This window comes from Agelaius phoeniceus, chromosome 34, assembly GCF_051311805.1.
Source record: "Agelaius phoeniceus isolate bAgePho1 chromosome 34, bAgePho1.hap1, whole genome shotgun sequence".
Classification (NCBI taxonomy): Eukaryota; Metazoa; Chordata; class Aves; order Passeriformes; family Icteridae; genus Agelaius; species Agelaius phoeniceus.
In genome coordinates this window covers 1,898,610-1,920,399 of record NC_135298.1, presented here as the reverse complement: position 1 = coordinate 1,920,399, position 21,790 = coordinate 1,898,610, and the positions used below count along the sequence as shown (strand labels likewise).

General features: G+C 57.3%; 1 protein-coding gene across 1 annotated transcript in view; it reads right to left on the bottom strand.

Annotated features, from left to right (window-relative positions):
• Positions 1 to 4,714: 4,714 nt before the first annotated feature.
• LOC143696409 (serine/threonine-protein kinase pim-1-like) overlaps positions 4,715 to 21,790 on the bottom strand; it is a 28,233-nt gene continuing 11,157 nt past the window's right edge. Inside the window, exons 2-4 of the mRNA XM_077192540.1 lie at positions 17,381 to 17,747; positions 16,560 to 16,736; positions 4,715 to 4,737 (exon numbers count right to left, since the gene is read on the bottom strand). Of these exons, the coding sequence (XP_077048655.1) occupies positions 4,715 to 4,737; positions 16,560 to 16,736; positions 17,381 to 17,747 (567 nt within the window). The remainder of the gene's footprint in view (positions 4,738 to 16,559; positions 16,737 to 17,380; positions 17,748 to 21,790) is intronic.

The following is a 21,790-nucleotide window of genomic DNA, read 5'->3' as shown; positions in this document are numbered from 1 at the left end:
GGAGCAGGAGAGAGGGGGAAAGGGGCACTGACTTCCTCCTCACCTGTCTGGGTGTCCTGGGGCATCTTCTTCCTTCTCGCAGCCTCCTCCTCCACCTGGCCAAGGTTTGGGAATGGGAAATCCTGGTTTGGGGGGCAAAACAAGGGCTGAGCGCGTCGGGTTTGATGGTCCTGGTGCCCAAGTGCAGCTGGAGAAGTCAGCGCCCCTTTCAGCCTCGGGGGGCCCGGACCCCGCTCATCCCCAGCCTCCCCCACCCCTCCAGGCTGCCGGGGGTCCCTCTGCACCGGGATCGCCCCTCTCCGCCATGGATTTGGGGCGACTCCCCCTCCCCGCTCACCTGCGGCTTCCGGAGGGGGCGGAACCGGGGCAGCCGCGGCCCGAGCGGGGGAACCGCGTGGGGTTGGTGCTGCGGCTCCTCCTCCCGCTGCTCCTCTTCCTCCTCCTCTGGCCCTCCTCTTCCTCTTCTTCCCGCTCCTCTCTCTCTCTTTCCCTTTCCTTTTCCTCCTCCTCTGTCCCTGCTCTCCCTCCCGCTCCTCCTCCGCTCCCAGCCCGGCCCGGGCAGTGCCGGCACCCAAAAGCAGCCGCGTTCTGGCCTGGGGGGGTTCCAAAGCGGCCCCGCCACGCCCGGCACTGGGAGCGATACTGGGAGCACTGGGAACGATGGTGAGAGCAGCGGGCGGGAACTGGGAGCGCTCTCCCTGCCGATCCCGCTCTCACTGGGAGCACTGGGAGGGAACTGGGAGCAAACAGCGCCCGGACGCGGCTGCAGCCGGCGGGGGCGGGGCCGAATCTGAGGGCGCGGTTATGCAAATCCGGGAGCGATCGCGCGCTGGGATTGGTGGGCGGGAGCAGGGCGGGATTTGCACGGTCACGTGAGGGGCGAGGGGGGCCGGAGCGATGGCGGCGGCGTCCGGGGAGAGGGAACCGGGAATGGGGACAGGGAATAGGGAATGGGAACGGGGAATGGGGACAGGGAATGGGAATGGGAATGGGAATGAGGAATGGGAACGGGGACAGGGACAGGGAATGGGGGATGGGGACAGGGAATGGGGAATGGAATGGGGACAGGGAATGGGAATGAGGAATGGGAATGGGGGATGGGGATAGGGAGTGGGGAATGGGGACAGGGAATGGGGTCCATACTGGGAATGGAGCAGGACGGGACTGGGAGTGGGGTGACACGGGAATGGGTGGAGGAAAGGGGAGTGACAGCAGGGAGGGGGGTATCCGCTACAGGGGACACCAGGAAGCAGGACAAGGGGACACAGGGACAGTTCCAGGCCAGGAGGTCCTTGATCAGCAGCCCCAGAATCTCCACCAGCATCTTCCAAAGCACCCGGAGCCGCTCGGCCTCGTGTCCCCAAAGCCCTGAGCAAGCCCCAAGTCCTTCCCAGGAACTCTCAGCTCCCTCGGACCCAGCATCCCCCACACCTCTGGAACAGCCCCCCACTTCTCTAGCCCCATCTTAGTTCAACATCTTTATTTTTACCCAGGTTTTGGGTGTTTGGAAAGAATGAAGAAATGTGAAAAGAAGACCCAGGCCATGAGGAGCCAGGAGGATGTGGAGCCCTCAGCCAGGTGTCTTCCCACCAGGGATCACCGGCACCATGGATCACCGGGGCTCTGCCCACTGGGGTCACTGGGGATCATCCAGTGCGGATCCTCCCGTGGGGATGGAGCTGGAGCAGCGCACGGAGCTCTTCCCACACTGGGGGCACTGGCAGGGCTTCCCTCAGTGCTGGCTGCGTTGGTGTTGGGTCAAGGCTGACCTCTGGGAGAAGCTCTTCCCACACCTGGTACACTTGTAGGGGCTGTGACATCCCAGGAACAGGGCTGGGATGGGCTCTGGTGCCTGGGACATCCCCAGCAGCAGCAGGGCTGGGATGGGCTCTGGTGCCTGGGACATCCCCAGCAGCAGCAGGGCTGGGATGGGCTCTGGTGCCTGGGATATCCCCAGCAGCAGCGGGGCTGGCTGTGATGCTCTCCAGTGCCTGGGCCGTGCCCAGGGGTGCTGCTGGCTGGGGTTGGGTTGGTGCCTGTGCAGTGCCCAGGGCAGGGTCACAGCGGGGCAGCTCTCAGTGTCCCCAGCAGGCCACGCTGTCCAGGGCAGCCGTGCCAGCGCTCGCTGCGCACTCGGGGCAGGCTGGGCTGGACGGGGCTCGGGGCACAAACGCCGCCCCCGGGGCTGGGCTCTGCCCCTGCCTCTGGGGCCCAGCCCCTGCTGGCAGCGCCTTGGGCAGGGCACGGGGCTGCTGCTGGCCCAGGGGGACAGGCCTTGCCCCCTGCCAGCTGCCCGGGTCCCTCGGGTGCCTGTGCCACAGCCCTGTGCCTCCTGTCCCCGCTACTCCCTGCCACCTCCACTGCCTCCATCACAGCCCCACTCAACCTCTGCACTGTGACCTCTGGAAAGAACAAAAGAACAGGAAAGAAAGAATGAGAGAGGGAAAGGAAAAAGGAAAGGAAAGGAAAGGAAAAAAAGTAAAAAGAAAAGAGAAACATGTAGCCATTTGGCCCTGCCTGGATGCCAGGCACCCACCAAAGCTGCTCTCTCACTCCCCTCCAGAGATGGACAGGAGAAAAAACAGAATGAAGGCTTCATGGCTTGAGTTAAGGACTGGGACAGATCATTCAGCAAATGCCATCATAGGCAAAACATTTTTGAAATTACAGGTATTAATTGAATTTCTTTCTATCCAGATCAGGGCAGGATAGTGAGAAGTAAAATAAAGCTTCACAAACACCTTCTGCCTGTTCCTCCCTCCTTCCCAGCTCTGCTCCTCCCGCAGTGGTGCAGGCAGACAGGCACTGGGGGCTCTGCTCCGTTCATCACCCGTTGTTTCTCTGCTGCTCGGGGAGAGGAGTCGTTCCCCTGCTGTGCCAGGGGTCCCTCCTGAGACACTTCTCCATGAACTTCTGCAGGGTGAGTTCATCTCACGGACAGCAGCTCTTCACAAACTGCTGCAGCTGCCTCACTCTCCCAGGGGCTCACAAGTCCTGCCAGGACCCTGCTCCAGCGTGGGCTCCTCTCTCCACGGCTTTGCAGGTCCCTGCTGGGTCCCTGCTCCAGCACAGGTTTCTCATGGGGTCCCAGCCCCTGCTCAGGCACCCCCTGCTCCAGCACGGGCTCCTCCAGGCGCTGCAGGTGCATCTCTGCTCTCTGGGCCCTCCATGGGCTGCAGGGGCCCAGCTGCCTCCCCAGGGGCTGCCCAGGGAATCTCAGGGCAATCAGCTCCAGCCCCTGGAGCAGCTCCTGCCCCTCCTCCTGCCCTGCCCTGGGGTGTGCAGAGTTGCTCCTCTCACGTGTTCTCACCCTGCTCTTCCCTGCTCACAGTTACACCTACACCATCACCCATTTTCCTAAATCTCTTACCCCAAAGGTGTTACCACCATTTCCAACTGGCCCAGCCTTGGCCAGCAGCCGGTGCATCCTGGAGCTGGCTGGAATTGACTCTGTGGGACACAGAGGAGCAGCTGCTTCCAGCAGCCTCTCACAGAAGGTGCTCCTCGAGCTCCCCTTACCAAAACCTGGCCATGCAAACCAAGTATAAGCATGGTAGGGTTTTTATTACCATTATTAATTCTTCTTTTTGCTATTGTCACTATTATTGCCCCTGTGATGTCACACTTTCCCTGTGATGTCACGCTGCCCCTGTGATGTCACAGAGCCAACTCTATGTCACCTTGTGATGTCATACGGCAGTGCTGTGAAATCACAGAAGACTGATATCCCAAAGTCATCCTGTCATGTCACAATCTGTTTTGTGACGTCACAGCCTGCTCTATGATGTTACACAGCCACCAGGTGATGTCACAACCCACTCTCTCGTGCCACAGAGCCACCCTCTGTGATGGCAGACTCTGCTCTATGGCCTCATATCCTGCTCTGTGACGTCACAGACAGCTCTGTGATGTCACAGCCAGTTCTGTGATGTCACCACCCCCTCAGTGATGTCACAAAACCCTCAAGAACTCAGCTATAATAAAACACTGAAGTTTCTTGTACTTTGAAGAGATCCCTGTCAGGGACACAGCTGAGAAAGTGTCCTCAGGTTCCAGCTAGAGCAGAACACTGCAGGCAGTGATGCCAGGTGGGCACAAGCAAGGCAAAGGTGTCTCTGGTGCTGAGCACACCTGGATGTGTTTCAGGAATGCAAAGGGCCAAGGCCTGAGCCCCAGGGCCTGGCCAGGCAGATCCTGTCCCTCCCTCCTGGCTCAGGGCTCTTCCCGGGATGGGCACTGGCATGTGGGGATGTGCAATGCCAGGGGCAGGAGCGTGGGGCGGCCCCTGCCAGGCTGCTGAGCAGGGACAAGGAGGCAATGAGGCCCCAGGCCTGCAAGGGTCACTTGTCCCCTCCTGGCCCCAGGCCCAGCAGCCATGGCCAAAGTGCTGCCCAAGCTGGCTCTGGCAGGGCTGTCTTGCAGCTGCTGCCCATCCCTGTGCCCTGTGCAGCCCAGGCTGTCCCACGGTGTGCCTGCCCTGCGCCTCTGTCCCTGCAGGCTGTGGGCATCCCCCGGCTGCCCCCCCTGGCTGGGCCCTTCCTTTGCTGACAGCTCTGCCTGGCCACTGCATGGTGTTTGCAGGGATTGAGCAATTAGGGCAAAGCTGTATCGCACTGTCTGTAAGGGGAGGAGTTCCTTAATAAGTACAGTGTGATATGATATAATATAGTAGAATAAAGCCATGGATCAGCCTTCTGCAATCATGGAGACAATGCTAATTATTACCTGGCTGGGAGCCTGCAACAACAGGCAAACACTGCAGTACTGATAAACAGAGGTACAGCCAGGGGAGGGAGGCAGGTGGAAAAGGCTTTGTGCTGTCCCTGCTCTGAGGGGATGCTCAGCATGGCCTGAAGGTCTGCATATAGGAGAAAACAAGGAACACAGAACAGCCAAATGACAAACAGGCACCAACAGCAAGAAGCCCAAGTTCCCTGGGTTTGGAAGTTTGAGGATCTGGGGGATTTCACAGAAGAACTGACCCAGGACATTGCCATGGCACAGGGGCAGGGAAAATGTATTGGCCATGTGCAGCAGAGCAGTGAGAAAGCCCCTGGCCCAGGCAGCTGCTGCCATGTGGGCACAAGCTCTGCTGCCCAGCAGGGTCCCGTGGTGCAGGGCTTTGCAGATGGACACGTAGCAGTCGGAGCACGTGAGGGTCAGGAATGAAAGCTCTGCTGCGATAAAGAACAAAAAGAAAAAGACCTGTGCAGCACATCCAGTGTAGGAGATGGTGCTGGTGTCCCAGAGGGAATTGTGCATGGCTCTGGGCACAGTGGTGCAGATGGAGCCCAGGTCAGGGAGGGCCAGGCTGAGCAGCAAGAAGAACATGGGTGTGTGCAGGTGGTGGCCGCAGGCTACGGCGCTGATGATGAGGCCGTTGCCCAGGAGGGCAGCCAGGGAGATGCCCAGCAAGAGGCAGAAGTGCAGGAGCTGCAGCTGCCCCGGCTCTGCCAATGCCAGCAGGAGGAAGTGCCTGATGCAGCTGCTGTTGGACATTTGCTGTGGCTGCACATGGGCACCTGTTCATGGAGAAAAGGACAGTGAAGGGTTAGAGGAGATACCTGTAACCAAAATCAAAGCCATTTCCCACACACCCTCCTTTGTAACACAGACGGACCTGCTCTTGTGTTTCAGAGTTCTGGTGTTTTCTTTTTTAGCTCCTTCCATGGACTTCCTGGTACTCTTGGATATCAGAAACCCTGAGCATTTCTGCTGCCCTCTGGTAGAACAGACTGATTTCCCTGAGGCAAGATAATGAGTGGAGGCTGGGGGCAGATGATCTGTCACTTCATTCTGTTTGCAGTTCCTCTGGGCTTTCACTTTGCTCAGCTGGAGGATGTTCACACTCCCACGTTTCTCTTACAAACGCCCAGGTACTGTGAGAGCAGATGGATCCAGCAGAGCCCAGCTCCACTTCTGTAGCCAAGGACTCACGTTGCTCATTCCACCAACCCAGCAGCATTTTCAGTGTCACAACACCTCTGCCTTTGCCCATGGATCTTATCACTCAGAGATGCTCCAGGACAGGTTTGCACGCTGGGGTGAAGCTCCCAGCCTGGACTGAAATGTCAGAGGGACTTGCAAGTGTCCTTCTGCTGGCATTGGCTGAAGGGAGATGCAGCTCCTTCCCTGGCTGCCCTGACAGCATTGCCCAGAGCCGGGCCCTGGGGACAGCGTCACCCTGAGCCAGCTGTGCCCCTCCAGAGCCCCCAGGGCCGGGCAGCTGCTCCCAGCCCTGTGCTCTGCAGAGGGAACTGGGCCCGGGGCTGCAGAGCTGCCCCACGGCTCTGCTGCAGCTCTGCCTGCACAGGAGGGGCTGCACACCTTGGAGCCCCGGGCCTGAGGGCAGAGGCTTGGCTGGGGCACAGGAGGGAGGGGGCTTCTTCAGAGGCAGGGGCTGCACTGCAGGGGATCCTGTGCACATCTCTCAACTCTCCCTGCCACAGCATTGCTGGGTTCTGTTTTCTCTCCTTCCCTGATCCTCTCTCTGCTTCCTGGAGATTTTCCTCCTGCAGGGGTTTCCCTGTGCCTGATCTCTCTGTGCCAGCACTCACAGAGCCCAAAGCTCTGTGCACTCTCCTTGGCCTGACAGAACCCTGCCTGTTTGCAGGGCACTGCCTGGGGGCAGCTTCTCTGTGCAGCTTGGAGAAAGGACAGCTCAGACTGAGCCTGATGGCTCCAGCAAAGCTGCTGCTGCTGCTGTCCATGGGCAGAGTGGCTGAAGGCACATTAGGGATCTCCTGTGAACCTGCTGGTCACTAGAAGGAACAGTTTGGTGATCTCAGGCACCACTTGCCAAAATTCAGAACTAATAATTCATAATCATCCTTTAATAATTATCCCCCCTCCCTGCCACTCTCCAGTAGTAGGAATCTGAAGACAAAGTCTTAGGAAATTGCCTCATTTCCATCAAAATCCTTGTCTTGGAAATATTCTGAGACTGATCAGCATGTGAGAGCTTCATGAGCATTTCAGCTCCCCTGCAGCAGAAATGCTCAGAGATGCACTCGCAGAGTCTGCAGGCATTGGGATGTTGCAGCTTTAGGAGATCAGTGCAGGAGCTGCAGCTGCATTGTCCTGCAGCCAGAGGTTGCTGTGCCAAGGGCTGGCAGGGATTGTGCCCCAGGCACTTCCCAGCCCCTTCCCAGCCCTGCCTGCTTGAAGCTCTCTGTGCCTCTGTGCTGTGCCCGGGCTGGCTGCAGGCAGTGCCCCAGCCCTGCTGGGCTGTGCACAGGAGCTGCTCCTGCCCAGAGCTGTCTCTCTGCAGCTCTGCTGCCCTTGCCAGGAGCTGCCTCTGGGCCAGGAGCCCGGCCCAGCTCAGCAGCACAGACACAGCACAAGGACTTTAGGAGCCTCTGGGCCTTTGTGCTCAGGCCCTGAACATCAGGCCCTGAGAGGGAGCTGAAGAAGCCTCTGCAGAACTCCAAGTCACAATCCAACTCCAAAGTTTCTTGGACTTGTAGTGGCTCCCACTGAGGGACACGACAGAGAAAGTGTCCCCAGGCCCCAGGCAGAGCAGGGAACTGGAGGCACTGATGGCAGCTGGGGACAAAGAGAAGCCAAGGCTTGGTGCCCTGGGGCACAGCAGGGTCTGTGCCAGCAAGGGCTGGGAGGAGACACCTTGTGCTGAGGCCCTGGGGCCTCCTGGCCCAGCCCCAGCCAGGCTGGGCACTGCCAGCCCCTTGTCCTGCCCTCTGCATCCCCCCCTGGCCCACATCCCAGGGGCCTCAAGGATCTGCTGCAAGGAGTCCCTGGGGAGCCTTGCTCAGCAATGGCCCTGGCGGCTCCTGAATGCTCCCTGCAGGGGCTGCAGCTTTTTCAAGGACTTGGGGTTTGGCTTTGGCCTTGCAGTCTCTGAGAGCTTTGTGCAATCATGGCCTCCAATTACCTGCTGTAATTAGTCCCTGCAGAGGCTCTGTCAGTAACACCACTCAGTGGGGCTCATGAATGCTTCAAGGTACTTCAGTTCTTTTAAGGTACTTGGTGTTTCCCTTTGGATCCAGACCCTGGGAGAGCTTTGTGCAATCATGGCCCCAATTATCTGCGCTAATGAGTCCCTGGAGAGCTTTGTACTGACACTCAGTGGGGCTCATTCATGCTCTGAGACACTCAAGGTGTTGAAGGTACTTTGGATTTTCCTTTCCACACTGAGTGTCTGAGAGGTTTTTGTGCCATCCTGGCCACCAATTCTCTCCTCCAAGGAGTCCATGAGGAGCCTGTGTTGGACAGGGACCTCAGTGGGAGCCATGAATGCCTGGAGACACTTTGGGTGTTTCCTCTGACTCTGACTCCTGGCAAGGTTTGTGCAATCTCCTCCCAGGCCCTGAGGTTCAAGGGCTCAGCTCCAAATGCACAGTGAGGCTCATGAGGATCAAGCAAGTCCTGACAAACCATGGCTCTGCCTTGATTTCCCTCTGCTCCTGTGCAGTTCATTAGGAGGGTTTCCTTTCAAAGTTATGGAGAAATAGCTCAAAGAGCTTCTAGGAAATATGTATTCCTATTTTCAAGGGTGTCTTTTATTGCTGTTCCCATTACACAAGAAGTGACTGCAGCATTCGGTGACTGCTATTGATGCAGGGACTGTCCTAAGGAGGTCTGGCCTGCTCAGAGAAGCTGTGCCTTGAGCTCTGAGCCAGTGTGGACAACCTTGCTCCACATTCCCCAAGCCCATGGTGTCTCTCCTCACTCACCTGGGAGCTGCTTTGCTTGGAGAAGTGGCTGCACTCAGGCAAAGAGGGATTTTCCTTCTTTGAGTTTTGAAGCCATCTAAAACTCCTGAGTTCCACCATTGCAAACAGACATCCTCCTCAAGTGTGTGCCAAGCCCAAGGTGGCACCAAGAGCACTCCAGCCCTGCCCTGGGCCAGCTGTGAGGGTGGATCATCATCCCAACAGGCAGTGGGCCATTGCAAGGGGCTGTTGCCATGGACACTGCAGGGACCCCAGTGCTGGGTTTGGGTGCCATGGCAACCGCCATCAGTTCAGGTTTCCTTGGAAAGCAGCCCCAGGAGCCATTTCTGCAGCCAGGTTCCATGGCCCCTTGCCTGCAGAGCTGCTGCTGCCCTGGGCTGCCATGGCAACCCTGAGGACAAAGCGGTGCCAGGGCTGTTCCAGGTACAATTGCAGTGACACTGGTTGGTGCCAGCAGGTGCCATGGCAACGGCCACGGGGACCCGTTCCTTGGTTTGGTGCCATGGCAAGCAGTGCCCGGAGCCGTTGTGATGGTTGGTGGGCATGGAAAGCTGCCCTGGGCCCCTTGCTCAGGGCTGGTGTCAGTGCCCAGAGCCAGAGGGGATCCCTTGCTGGGGGCTGTGCCATGGCCACCTGCCCTGTGCCGCGCTGGCCGCTCAGGCACCAGGAACCAGCAGCCAAGGGCACTGCCAGGGCCAAAGGCCAGGTCAGCCAGACAGAAAGGGGCAGGGCTGGGCACTGTTTCCATGGCAACCGGCACTGGGGGGGACACCTGGGGCACCTGGCCTGGCAGTTGCCATGGAAAGCCCTGGCAGGCACTGAGGGCACAGCCCCTGGCACTGAGACACTGCTGGGCCGGGTGCTGAGCACAGCGCTGAGCACGCAGAGATGGTTTTGTTCTTGCTGAGCTGCAGCACAGCCAAGGCCTGTCCTGCCCCTCGTCCAGCCACGCTGGGGAGGGGCTGGGGCTGCGGGGGAGCTTGGCAGGGGACACAGCCAGGACAGGTGACCCCAACTGACCCCGGGCACAGCCCAGACCAGAGCACATCATGCTCAGGCTATGAAGGGGGGAACAAGGAGCAAGGGGGGAATTTTGGAGGGAGGCTTTTTGCCTTCCCAGGGAACACTTAGGCAAGAGGGGGCCCTGTTTCACCAGCGGGCAGGGTCACTACCAAAGACACAGACACCAACTGAAGGAATTATGGCATTTATATCATGCACAGCTGCAAAGAATGACAAAAGGATAAGCTCAGCAAAGCACATCATCATTAGCAAAGAATTACAAAAGAAGCTCAGCAATCCATCAGAACTCATCATTACATTTTGATGACTAACCCCTTGGTCAAACACTAGAGGTGTTTGTGGCAGACAAAGATTCTGGCTGACTATCAAGGTACACCTTACAGACATCAGTAGTACTTCAGTGACACCGTTCTTCATTCTTTTTTCTCAATCTCCTTGGAGTTAGGAACAAGAATTCTGTTGTCCATGGAGCTGGCACCTTTTGAATTCCAGAATAATGCCCCCAGGCCCTTTGCTGTTCAGCTTTACCATGTTGTCTGGGGCTAACAAGGCTTGGGGGGCCCTTTCCCCTCGGGCTGGAAGGGGCCGGGTCCCAGTCCCTGAGGGGCTCCCAGGCTCCTGGATGCAATTCCTGTGCAAGTCCCTCAGTGTCACAGCAGCCTTCCCATGGAGCCCCGTGGATCAGAGCATTTGCCAAAGGGGCCCTTGGGGCAAACAGGGAGATTTGGTCTGGCAGCATGTGTAAAACAATATCCTGTCACATCTACTTGCTCTCACACACAATCCTTGGCTGCAGGGACACATTCCCATTGTTCCTGCCCAGCTTTCAGGACTCCGAGTTGTCTTTCCCAGGAGCTGCTCCTTCAGCTGCCTCGGGAGGGCCATTTGGCCTCCAGACCCACACTCTGGCTCCATTATTAGGACTGCTGCATCCAAACCCTTTATCTCCACAAACGGTGGGGATTGGAGCTGGAGCTCCTTTTTTCACAATCGTTCCTAAAATTGCAATATCAATAACTGTGCTACCCTGTCATGGGGTTGAATAATCCAATCCTGGTCACTATTGTTTCACAGAATTACTGTAAGTTCTCCTGGATATTCTGCATCGATTCCTCCTGCCATGACATGAACACTTTGCAAGGCCAAGCTCCAAGGGAGCAGTTACCAAAGCAAAGTGTCCTGGAGGAATCTGAATTCCTGTTTCAGTACTGATGGCTCTCATTTGCTTTGAATTCATCCTCATTAATTCCAATGCATGAAGGCCCAGCCCTGCAGCCTCTGGGCTGGCCCTGCCAGGGGCCATCACAGCCAGAACAATTTCCCAGGCAGTCCAAGTCTCACTGCCCATGGCTGGATTTGCAAACTGGGGGCAGCCGTGCACAGCCAGGGGGTTTCCATTTCCCCCGTGGGCCATTGTTCAGGGCATGGAGCACATCTGGGAGATGGGTTCTCCATGGGCAAAGGTTCCCATCTCCTCATTTTATCAACTGCTCTTTTAACAACCCCTTCACCCGTTCAACCAATCCTGCAGCTTGTGCATAGTCTGGGACATGAAAAACCCTGCAGGCTTCATCCCTGTATTTTTCACAGCAACAGACAAAGCACTCTGCATCACAGTATCACCAAACCCTGGGAAAATAGCCAATTTCCTCCCTTCCTCCTTTTTACATTGTATACAATCTCACAAAGTTGACCACTGACATGAGGGTCCTGGCCAATCCTGTTCTGTAGGGTATTTAGAGTTACATCCCTGAGCAGCCAAAGCTACCAAATTAGTATTGTCAGCACTATTTCACATTATTATTATTTCATATGTAGATATACATATTGATATACATATAGACAGATAGATACAGACATATATATATAATATATATATATAAATATACAAATACATATATACATATATTAAGGTCTTATTATACAATAAATACATATAGTTATTTAGTATATTGATATTTCACTGGCACAAATGCAGCTGAGCTCAATATTAAAACCTTCTTCTCTTGCTCCATGTGGGAGCATTCCAGCAATAATTGTTCCTTCTGAAGGTGCTGTTTCCATTGGACTCTTAACAAATTCATCTTTGTCTGCCCAAACCCACAAGTCCTTTTCCTTTTCCATGTGCAATTTTTGGATGTATTTGAAGACATCCAGGGCTGCAGCTTCTTTTACCCGACTGCCCCACTGCTCCCACGGGGCTCCCACCTCAGCCCACTCCAGAGCCAGGGAACTCCAGGGAAGGGCTTCCCATCTGGGAATTTCCGATGGCACTGATGCCTCACATTGACATTGAACAAGTGACATTTGGTTGGGATCTGGCCAGACTGGGCCAGTTTGGTTTGACCAGTGGCCAAAGTCAGCACCAAAGACACAGACTCCAGCTGAAGGAATCAGTGTCATTTCCTGCAGTTCAGAGCAGCAAAGAATCACAAAAGGAGCAGCTCAGCAATGCACCCAATCATCCCCACCAAAGATTGCCTGCAGTGATTAAGAAAGATGCAGCAGCATTTCCCCTCAGCCTTTCCCATCCCCCAGATGCACACAGCAGCTGGGGAAGCTGTCACAGCCAAGGGCTGCAGAGCCACTCCTGGGCACTGGCAATTCCTGCAGGTGCCTCCAGCCCCAGCTGAGGCTCCAAGCCCGCTGGGAGAGGGCCCAGCTCTGGCAGTGCTGCATGAACAAACTGACAGCACTGCTAGTGTGCCAACATCTGCTTTCATCCTCCTCTTGGCTCCCTCCCAAAGCCTGGCCAGGCCTCAAGGAGGAGCCAAGGCAGCTGACTTTGATCCTTCAGCCCCAAACAAGGCCAGATGTCAGATTTCATGGCCTTCTCTGGCTTCTAAATACACAAAGGTCCATCCATGTTTCACTAAGGAGTGGCTACATCTATCACAGTGCTAATGACCATGCAGATCTCAGCAGGGAGCAGATACAAAGATAACCTTTGCTTGGAAGGTTCCTCCAGAGGCCACCTTGGGCTCAGGGCCTGCTGTCCAGGCCTCACTCAGGGCTGCTGTCCAGGCCTTGGCACTTCAGGGATGTGCTTTAGTGCTGGGCTTGGCACTGCTGGCTGAGCGGCTGCACTGGGTGAGCTCAGAGGGCTTTTCCAACAGAAAGGATTCTGTGATTCCATGATGAGATCTGCTGCATTCAGCTGAGGCTATTTCAGCAGCATTACTTTGCTCCAGAAGTTCCCTCTTGCCCAGCTCCTGTGGCCTGAGGCTTCAGCTCCTTCAGCTCCTGGTGCTGAGCTGCTCATGCTGAACGAGAGCACTCGGAGAGACGAATCCAGTCCATCCAATTCCTTCTGGGACACGCAGAGGGGAGGCTGTGCAAACAGGAGCATTGTTTGCTGTGGCCTCCTCTCTGCCCTTCACGCCTTCCAGCGCTTTGAAGCAGCCAAGAGCTTTCTCCAAGAGTGCAATGGAGCAGCTGTTCCTGCTCGCGGGCCTGGCTCTTCCCAGTCTCTGCCCTTGCCTGCTTCTGTCCCTCTTGCTGTGCCCTCTGTTCCCCCAGGGCTGGCTGGCTGCTGCCCAGGACTGTGGCACTGGCACTGATCCAGTGCTCCAGAGCCTCCTTTCTGTGCCCTTGGAGCTGCCTGGGCACAGCAGCCTTTTCCATCTGCAAGCTCCCCATGGACAGGGAGTGCCCAGCTGCGTTCCTTGCACAGCCTCCAGGAGCCCAGGGCTGCCATCTCAAGTCCCTGCTGGCTCTGGGGGCTCCCAGGTGCCTCAGGCTGCTGTGACACCGCTGCACACGGGAGGGAACAGGGGCAGGGGCTGTGCTGAAAGTCAGCTCCATCTGCTGCTGCTGCTGCTGCTGCTGCTGCTGCTGCTGTGGGGTCATTTGTGCAGCCCTGGCCCAGAGTCAGGGATCAGATGCTGCCAGTCTCTTCCAGCCCTGGCTGCTCAGAGGTTGGGCCTTGGAGCCTCAGGTGGCCAAAGGCAGCTGCTGCTGGGCCCTCTGTGTGTGCCCGTGTTCAGCAGTGCTGCTCCATCAGTCTGTGCCCAGCAACGGGGAAAAGCCTCAGCCCTGCAGGGCCAGGAACTGCCGGGCTCTGCCTGAGCAGCTCAGCCAGCAGCAAGGGAGCTGCTCCACACAGGAACCAGGAGCAAAGGACACTCCTTCTGTAGGACATGTTTTCTATTTAAAGGAAAAAAAGGAAAAAGAAAAACAACGATATAAAATGTGAAAGATGAAAACAAAACCCAAGTGTTAGTGAAAAACTTCTGAAACTTTGCATTAAGAGGTAAATGATCTTTTTTAAAGGGGAACTCAGTTATTTACATTGTAAATGTGCTGATGGCGTGGATCTTACTGATCTCAGCAGCCTTTGAAAAGATTTTGGGCTTTGTTTCCAACATTGCCATTTGAAATTGTGCTCAAAGCAAGAGGAAATTGCTTTGTGCCCTTCCCACTCCAAGCAGGACTGGGAATGGAAACTCTGTCAAAGCCCAAATCCTTTAGAAGATGCCCTTCCTTCTCAGCCTGGGAAGGAGCTGCACATTCCCTTTGAAACTGTCAGGGATTTCTTAGAGACACAAAGTGCCACTTAGGGGTTCTTACTCTGGTTTGGCAGTGCAGAAGGGCAATTCTCCATCCATCAGCTCCAGACTGCACTGCCTCAGGAACACGGCCCACTCGCCAGCTTTGGCCCACTCAGGCACTTCTAGAGGAGGAAGAAAGTGCAATTGCACAATTCCAGCCAATCAAGAAGGAAGAATGGGACAGACAAACACCCTGTGCAGATCCAGGCATTCAGCTGGGACTGTGGAGGGTTTGGGTTCTTGCCAATTGGATGGGTGTCCCCAGCTGCAATCTCTGGGCCTGCAGCAGAGTCTCACTCAGCTGCCAAAGCAGAAAGCTCAGGCGCTGTGCTCGCAAGGGGCTCGTCTGATGCAAAGCTGTCAGAGCAATGTGAGGGCAGAGCCAGCCCAGCTGGGCCCAGGGCTGAGCCCAGCAGAGCCCTGGCAGAGCCCAGAGCAGCCTCAGCAGCCGCAGAGCCTGGCTGCAAGGAGAGAAAGCAGAAAGTGCCCGTCAGCTGAGGGCTCCTGTGCCCTTGTGCCAAGGCCTGCGGTGCCCAGGCCATGCTGGCTGTGCCCAGAGCTGTGCCCAGAGCTGCCCATCCCTGCTGCCTTTGGCAGCAGAGCAGGAGGGCAGGACATGTGCCCAGCCTGCAGCCAGCCACGGCACATCCAGCCCTCAGCAGCTGCCCAGAGCAGGATGCTCCTGTGCTCGCTGCCATCTCCCAAAAGCTCTGATCCCACCCTGCCAAGCACACAGGGACCCACCTCACGCCAGCCACGGCTGCAAGAAAAGCTGCTCCCAAACCACGTCCTCAGCCTTCTCCAAGGCCACCGCCCATCCACGCCACAGCTGCTCCCAAGCACTTCCCCATCCACACTGGACCACCTGGAACGCTTCCTCTGGAAAAACAAACAACACATTCTTGAAAAGAGATTAGAGACAAAAAGGGAAAACAAGAAAAACGGGAAAAACTCTTATCTCTGTCAGGGCCTTGAGGAAGGACCAACTCCTACATGGTAGGGAAAAACCCAGCCACGGGTGAGGGAAGCCCACACTTTCTCACTTCCACCCTGCACTGCCCCCCAAAATCACGGTGATCCCAAAGCAAACAAGGGCAGTGCAGCAGCCCAGCCCTTCCTTGCCTGCAGAGCAAAGCAGCCCCTGCACAGCTTCTGGAGTCCCACCTCTGCTCCCACCATGGGGCTTTGCTTGTGTCGGGCTGGCTGCCCCAGCCCCAGCCCCAGCCCAGGCCACGGTGGCTGCTGGGGGCTGTTGGCAGGGCCAGGAGCCCACTCCCATTTCGTACCCAGCCCAGCCCATGCCCCAGCCCTGCCAGAAGCAGCTGGGCAGCGACTGAAGAATGAGTTGCATCTGCCCCAGCACAGGGGGAACCTTTGCTTCCCAGCCAAGCTGGGCCATGCCCAAATCTGGCAGCATTTCCCCGGGTGGGGACTCACCTGCAAATTCCCTGTGGAGTCTGGCTTTGAAGAAGGTGCCAGAATCAAAGTCCATCACCTTCAGCCTCCAGTGGCCAGGCTGAGGAAGAGCTTCTCATCCTTGATGTCATCCTGGCTGTCTCCAGCAGCAGCAGCAGCAGCAGCAGCAGCAGCAGCAGCAGCAGCAGCAGCAGCAGCAGCAGCATCCCCACCCAGTACAGCTTCTCCAGGGGCTCCTGCTCCTTCCCTGGGGGGAGACCAGGCTCTCAGGGCTCTGCCCAGGGCCCCAGCTCTCAGGGAACCAGCACAAGCAAAACCAGCTTGGATGGCGGCCACCAGTGCTGGGCAGAGCAGCTCAGCTGCAGCACAAGGGCTGCGTGTGCCCATCCCATGACCCCCGTGCAGTGACACAGGCAGCACAAAAAGGTCTGGGTTCCTTTGCTTCTGATTGCCAAGGCATGTGTGGAGCTGCAACTTACCAGGGCCCTGCATCAAAGTGTGCCTGTGGCTCTCTCCCTTCTTCTACGGCCGAGGAATATCCTGCACCCAAGGATCAGAGAACAGGTCTTCTAATGTGGGTCTTTCCAAGGAGTTCACGGATAAACACCACCTGATCAGATCTTTGCACTCTGGGCAGAGAAAGCAGAAACTGCCGGTCAGCCAGAGAAGGCTCCTGTCTGCTTTGCCCCACTATTGCCATGCCCAGGCCATTCTGGATGCGCTCAGGGCTGGGCCTAAACTTTCCCATCAATTCCCTGTTTTGGAGGAGAGCAGGACATGTGCCACCTCCTCAGCAGCTGCCAGAGCGGGATGCTCACGAGCCCGCTGCTGGCTCCCAGCACTGGGATTCCCCCCGTGCCCAGAGAAGAGGATCCACCTTGAGAGAGCCCTTGTGGCAGCGGGAGCTGGCCCCAGCTGAGGTTCCGGCCCCTCCTGAAAGGGTGCTCCCCGCAGACCATCTGGTGCAGCAGGATGCCCAGGGACCAGATCGTTGCTGCCTCGCCATGGTACCAGCCAAAGTGGGTCCATTCCGGGGGGCTGTAGGATGGTGTTCCTATGGAATACAGATGGAGTTCAGCAGGGGGATGCTGCTGCTCCCAGAGCCTGGCCCCAGCATCCCTGGGCCTGCGGGGGCTGCATCAGTGGCACACAGGGTGACCACTGCCCTCTCGCCAGCACCTGGGACTTGTGCACAAACTTAGGCTTGGAAAAGAAGCCACTGGTGTCAGAAGAGGGCAGAGGAAGCCCTGGCTAAGCCTGACCATGACATGCAAAGGAAAAACCCTCTCTGTGCTGAGGAAAACATGCCCTTATCCTCCCTGTCTGCATTACCCCAAAAATATTAGGAAGCCAAGGCAAACAGGGCGAGTGGAGCAGTGCAAGCCCTTCCTCTCGCCTGCACACCAAACTGGCTGGGGCACAGGTTCCGCCCCCCTCTCTGCTACCCCCACCCACGGGGGTTTTGGTCGGGCTGGCTGCCCCAGCCCAGCCCCAGTCCTGGGCAGAGTGGCTGGCAAAGGCTGCCAGCAGGGCTGGAAGATGGCTCCCCACCCAGCCCCGCTCTAAAGCAACTCAGCTGAAGACTCAGTCCCCTGACTGGCAGCAAAAGGGAGAATCCCCGCTGCCACAGCCAGCTTGGGCTGGGAGATGTTGGCCATGAGATCCCGGGACCAGGAGTACACCCTTACGTGGGCTCACCTGCAAAGTGGGTGTAGGCGGTCTCTTGCAGGTAGGTGCCACAGCCAAAGTCAATCAGTTTGGCCTGCCCGGTGGCCAGGTCAAGCACGATGTTCCCTGGCTTGATGTCGCGGTGCAGGACCCCGCAGCTGGTGCAGTGCCGCACGGCCTCCAGCACCTGCCGGAACAGCTCCCGCGCCACCTCCTCGGGCACGAACCGCCGTGCCCGAATGACACGATGCAGGTCCAAACATCGCTCTGGCCGCTCCATCACCATGACGATGTCGTTGGGGAGCTCAAGCCACTCCAGGAGCTGCACCACGCCGGGGAAGCCAGTGGACACCTTGGCAAGCAGCACGATCTCCAGCGGGGCCCTGCTGCCGTCGGGCTGCGGGAGGAGCACGATGCCCTCAGTGGGGCCGATGCCGTGCCAGGCCTGGGCAAGCCCTGAGCCAGCCCGGGATGCTCTGCGCCCTGCGCTGCGCCCACGCCCGCTCCCCCTCGAGGCGTCCTGGCGGCTTCCACCGTGCCGGGCCTCGGCTCATCCCCGCCCGGCAGCCCCGGCTGCTGCCGCTGGCCCCGCTCACTCACCAGCTCGCCCCAGTGCCGCACGCGGTTCCGTGGCACCCTCTTGATGGCCACCTGCAAGCCAAGGACAGCAGCGGGCTCAGCTCGCCGCACGCCCTGCCCAGCCCCATCCTCCTCCTCCTCCTCCTCCTCCGCCCCCTCGTCCTGCGCCCGCCGCCGGCCCCGCCGCTCACCGGGGCGCCGTCCGAGAGCCGCGTGGCCGCGAAGACGCTGCCGAATCCTCCGCGCCCCAGCAGCGAACCCAGGCGGTAGCGCTCCTGCAGGGCCTCGGGCGCCGTCCCTGCGGGCGGGACGCGGCTGTCAGCGCTCGGCCCGGGGCCAGCAACGGCCCCCGAGCGCCCCTCAGCCGCCCCGGGCCGGCCATGCCCAGGCCTTCGCTCCTCGCAACGCGGCACGGGAGGCTCGGGGCCGGCGGCCGCGCTGCCGAGCGGCGGAGCTCGGGCCGGGGAAGCCGCAGCGGAGGCGGCGGCAGCGGCCGCTCCGCCTGTGTCCTCCGCGGGCCCCGGGAGGAGCCGGGGCCGGGGCCGGGGCCGGGCTCGGGGCTGGAGCCTGCCTCGGGGCCGGGGCCGGGCTCGGGCCAGGCGGAGGCAAAGGGCGGCGATGCCGCCCCCGCACACGGCACTGATGCCCGCCCAGCAGCGCCACCGCCAGTAGGGCCAGAGCCGGGCGGAGGCGAGAGCGCGGCGGGACGGGCGGGGCCGGGCACGGGGCAGCCCCGCCCGGGGCCGGGGGCGGGCCGGGGGCATGGCCCGGCCCGGCAGGGGGAGAGGGAGGCGGGGACACGAGAGGGAGGCGGGGAGAGGAGAGGGACGCCGGGCAAGTGACCCCGGGAGAAGGGTGCCCGACGGCGGGAAAGGGAGACTCAGAGACAGAAAGAGAGAAAGACCAAGAAAGAGAGACAGAAAAAGAAAGATAGAAAGAGAAAGATCGTTATAGATTATCTGGTTTTCTGCTTTTGCCGCTGTTGCCGCCGCTGCTGCTGCCGCCGCTGCCGCCGCTGCAACTGAAGCACCGGGGCCGTTCGTCCCCGTGTCCGTTCCCCGCTCGCCCCACGAGCCCCACGTTCGAGCCCCGCGCGCCCCGGGCACAGCCCCTGAGTCTGTCCAAACACGGCAACTTTGCAGCCTTGAGCCCAGGTGCAGAGCCCTGACTCCTGCACACTGGCACAGCAATCCCCTCGCTTGCTGCTCTGCATTGGCCTGGCTGAGGGGCAAACACTGGCGGGACACCTTCCCTTGGGCTAGGATTCCTACCTGAGCCCAGCACTGCACTTACATCTCCAGTGTTGCCTTCCAGTAAAAACAGGGGAAGCAAAACTCTGTGTGCCTCATGGTATTTTAGAGTGTCTAAAAATCACTAAGCCACTGATCTTAGAGGTGCAGTGCATCTGGAATTCCTGGGATGGAGAAGTAGTGCAACATGGAAAAGGGGAGCACAGAAATAAATAGAGAAAAATATCTTGGATTGTTTCTTTCATTTTAATTTTACTTCTGGAAAGCTGTTTCAGTTTTCCGGCAATCTTCTCCTGTCTGCTCTTGCCAAGAATCTCTCCTGGAGAACAAGGTCAAGCTTCTGTCCCAAGATTTGCCACCAGCTGCAGCTTCTCTTGGCTTTCCACACTGCACAGTGTCTGCAGCAGGACTTTTGCAGCAAAGCAGGACAACTGTTTGGAGAACTTTACATGTCCTTTCTTTTCCTGGTGGGCTGGGGTGTTGTGCCACTGGTGAAGTTTCCATTGTGACTGTTTGTGCTGGTTTAGGGCAAATTTTGGGAGGAAGCCTCCAAAAGGGGTCCATCTAGAAATCAAGTTCCAGTGGCCTCTCCCCCTACTAGTTCAGAAAAAGACTTCCCTTGGGAAAAGTAATAAAACCCCAGTTTATTTATCAAGTAAAGTATTCACAAGCATGAAAAATGAATAATATTAAATAAAACCTCTGACAGTGCTGAAGGGATGGCAAATTCAGAAAATCCTTTTTGTGGGTTGTATTTGGCTCACTCGGTCTCTTCTAAGTCCCTCTGGTGCTGGAATGCAGCGTCCCAGACCTCAGTGGGCCACAGGTGTGAGCTGCAGGTGTTTTTCTGGGTTTTCAGTCCAGAGCAGGTTTCAACAGTTCCAAGAAAAAGGAAAGTCCCAGTCCCAGGAACTTCTCTGCCTAAGCTAGCTAAAACCAAATTGCTGGACCTGGGCTGTGAAGGCATCAGGAAATTTCCAAATCTGGGCACTGGCACTGCCAGCAAACACCAGATCTGGATGGTGCTGGAGCCAGAACCTGGAAATTTCAACTTTTGGCTTTTTGTGCCAGCAAATCACTGCACTTGGGCTGTGCTGGCACCAGGAAGTTTTCAGATCTGGGCGTTGGCGCTGCCAGCAAACACCAGATCTGGGTGGTGTCGTTGGCAGCGACAGAAATCTGCCGGATTTGGGCTCTGCTGGCACCGGGAAATTTCCAAATCTGGGTACTGGCACAGCAAACACAAGATGTGGGCGGTGCCAGAGCCAGTAGCAGAAAGTTTCCAGGTTTTGGATTTCTGTGCCAGCAAATTGCTGCACTTGGGCTGTGTCAGAATAGGGAAATTTCCAGATCTGGGCACTGGCGGTGCCAGCAAACACCAGTGAAACCTTCTGGTCCTCGTCCGGACCATTGGCCAGTGGTTTCCCTGAGAACCAGCTCTGGCCACTTTACAGACAGAGACTGCTTTCATCTGCTTGTCTGGAAACAGAACTTTAATGCAGGCAAACACAACAAACAGGACGGCGTGCACAGTACACAGAGCAATGCAGAAAAAAGCCTGGGTCTAGGGTCTAGCAGGGATATTTATACATTTATATATGGGGAGGGGTTAAGGTGGGATCTGAGGGAAGGATCCAAGAGGAAGGAAGGATTATGAATATTACAATTTTTGCAGTAAAATGTAACCAACGGTAGCAAAGAGAACTCAGAACTTTCTAGTAACAATCTGCATAACTGAACAAGAGGATTATGGGCGGGAGCTCCTGCTGACCCCAGCTAAAGAGGGTTTTCCCACGGCCTTAAGCCAAGGTCTCCCTCTTCTTTTAAACCAACCCCAACACACCAGATCTGGGAGGTGCCGGGTTTTGGCTTTCTTTGCCAGACAATTGCTGCATTTGGGTTGTGCTGGCACAGGGAAATTGCCAGATGTGGGCACTGGCAGTGCCAGCTCACCGCAGATCTGGGTGGTGCCGGTGCTGACACCAGAAAATTGCCGGGTTTTGTCATTCTGTGCCAGCAAACTGCTGGACTTGGGCTGTGCTGCCACTGGGAAACTGCTGGATCTGGGCACTGGTGGTGCCAGCAAACACCGGATCTTGGCATTGCCAATGACGGTAGCAGGGAATTGCCAGATTTTGGCTTTCTTTGCCAGAAAATTGCTGGACTTGGCTCTGCCAGAACGGGGAAATATCCAGATGTGAGCACTGGCAGTGGCAGCAAACACCAGGTCTGGGCGCCTGTATTGGTATCAGGAAATTGCCGGATTTTGGTTTTCTGTGCCAGCAAATTGCTGGACTTGGGCTGTGCCAGCACTGGGAAATTTCCGGATCTGGGCACTTGCGCAGCAGGCACCAGATCTGGGTGGTGTGTTGTAGTGTGTTTTCATACATTGTAATACTTTGTGATAGTTTAGGTTTTGAATCCCCGTATTTTTCCCAAATGGTTCATCCCAGATGGTACCCCCCTCCCTTTCCCTGTGTAATCCTTTTCCCTTGCTGAGATCATCCCCAAATCCCCACCCTGGCTCTCTGTCAATCACTCAGCATCCCATCCCCTCCCTCTAGAAGCTTCGGTCCAGGATGTCGAGTGATGAGCCAGAGGCCAGGGGTCA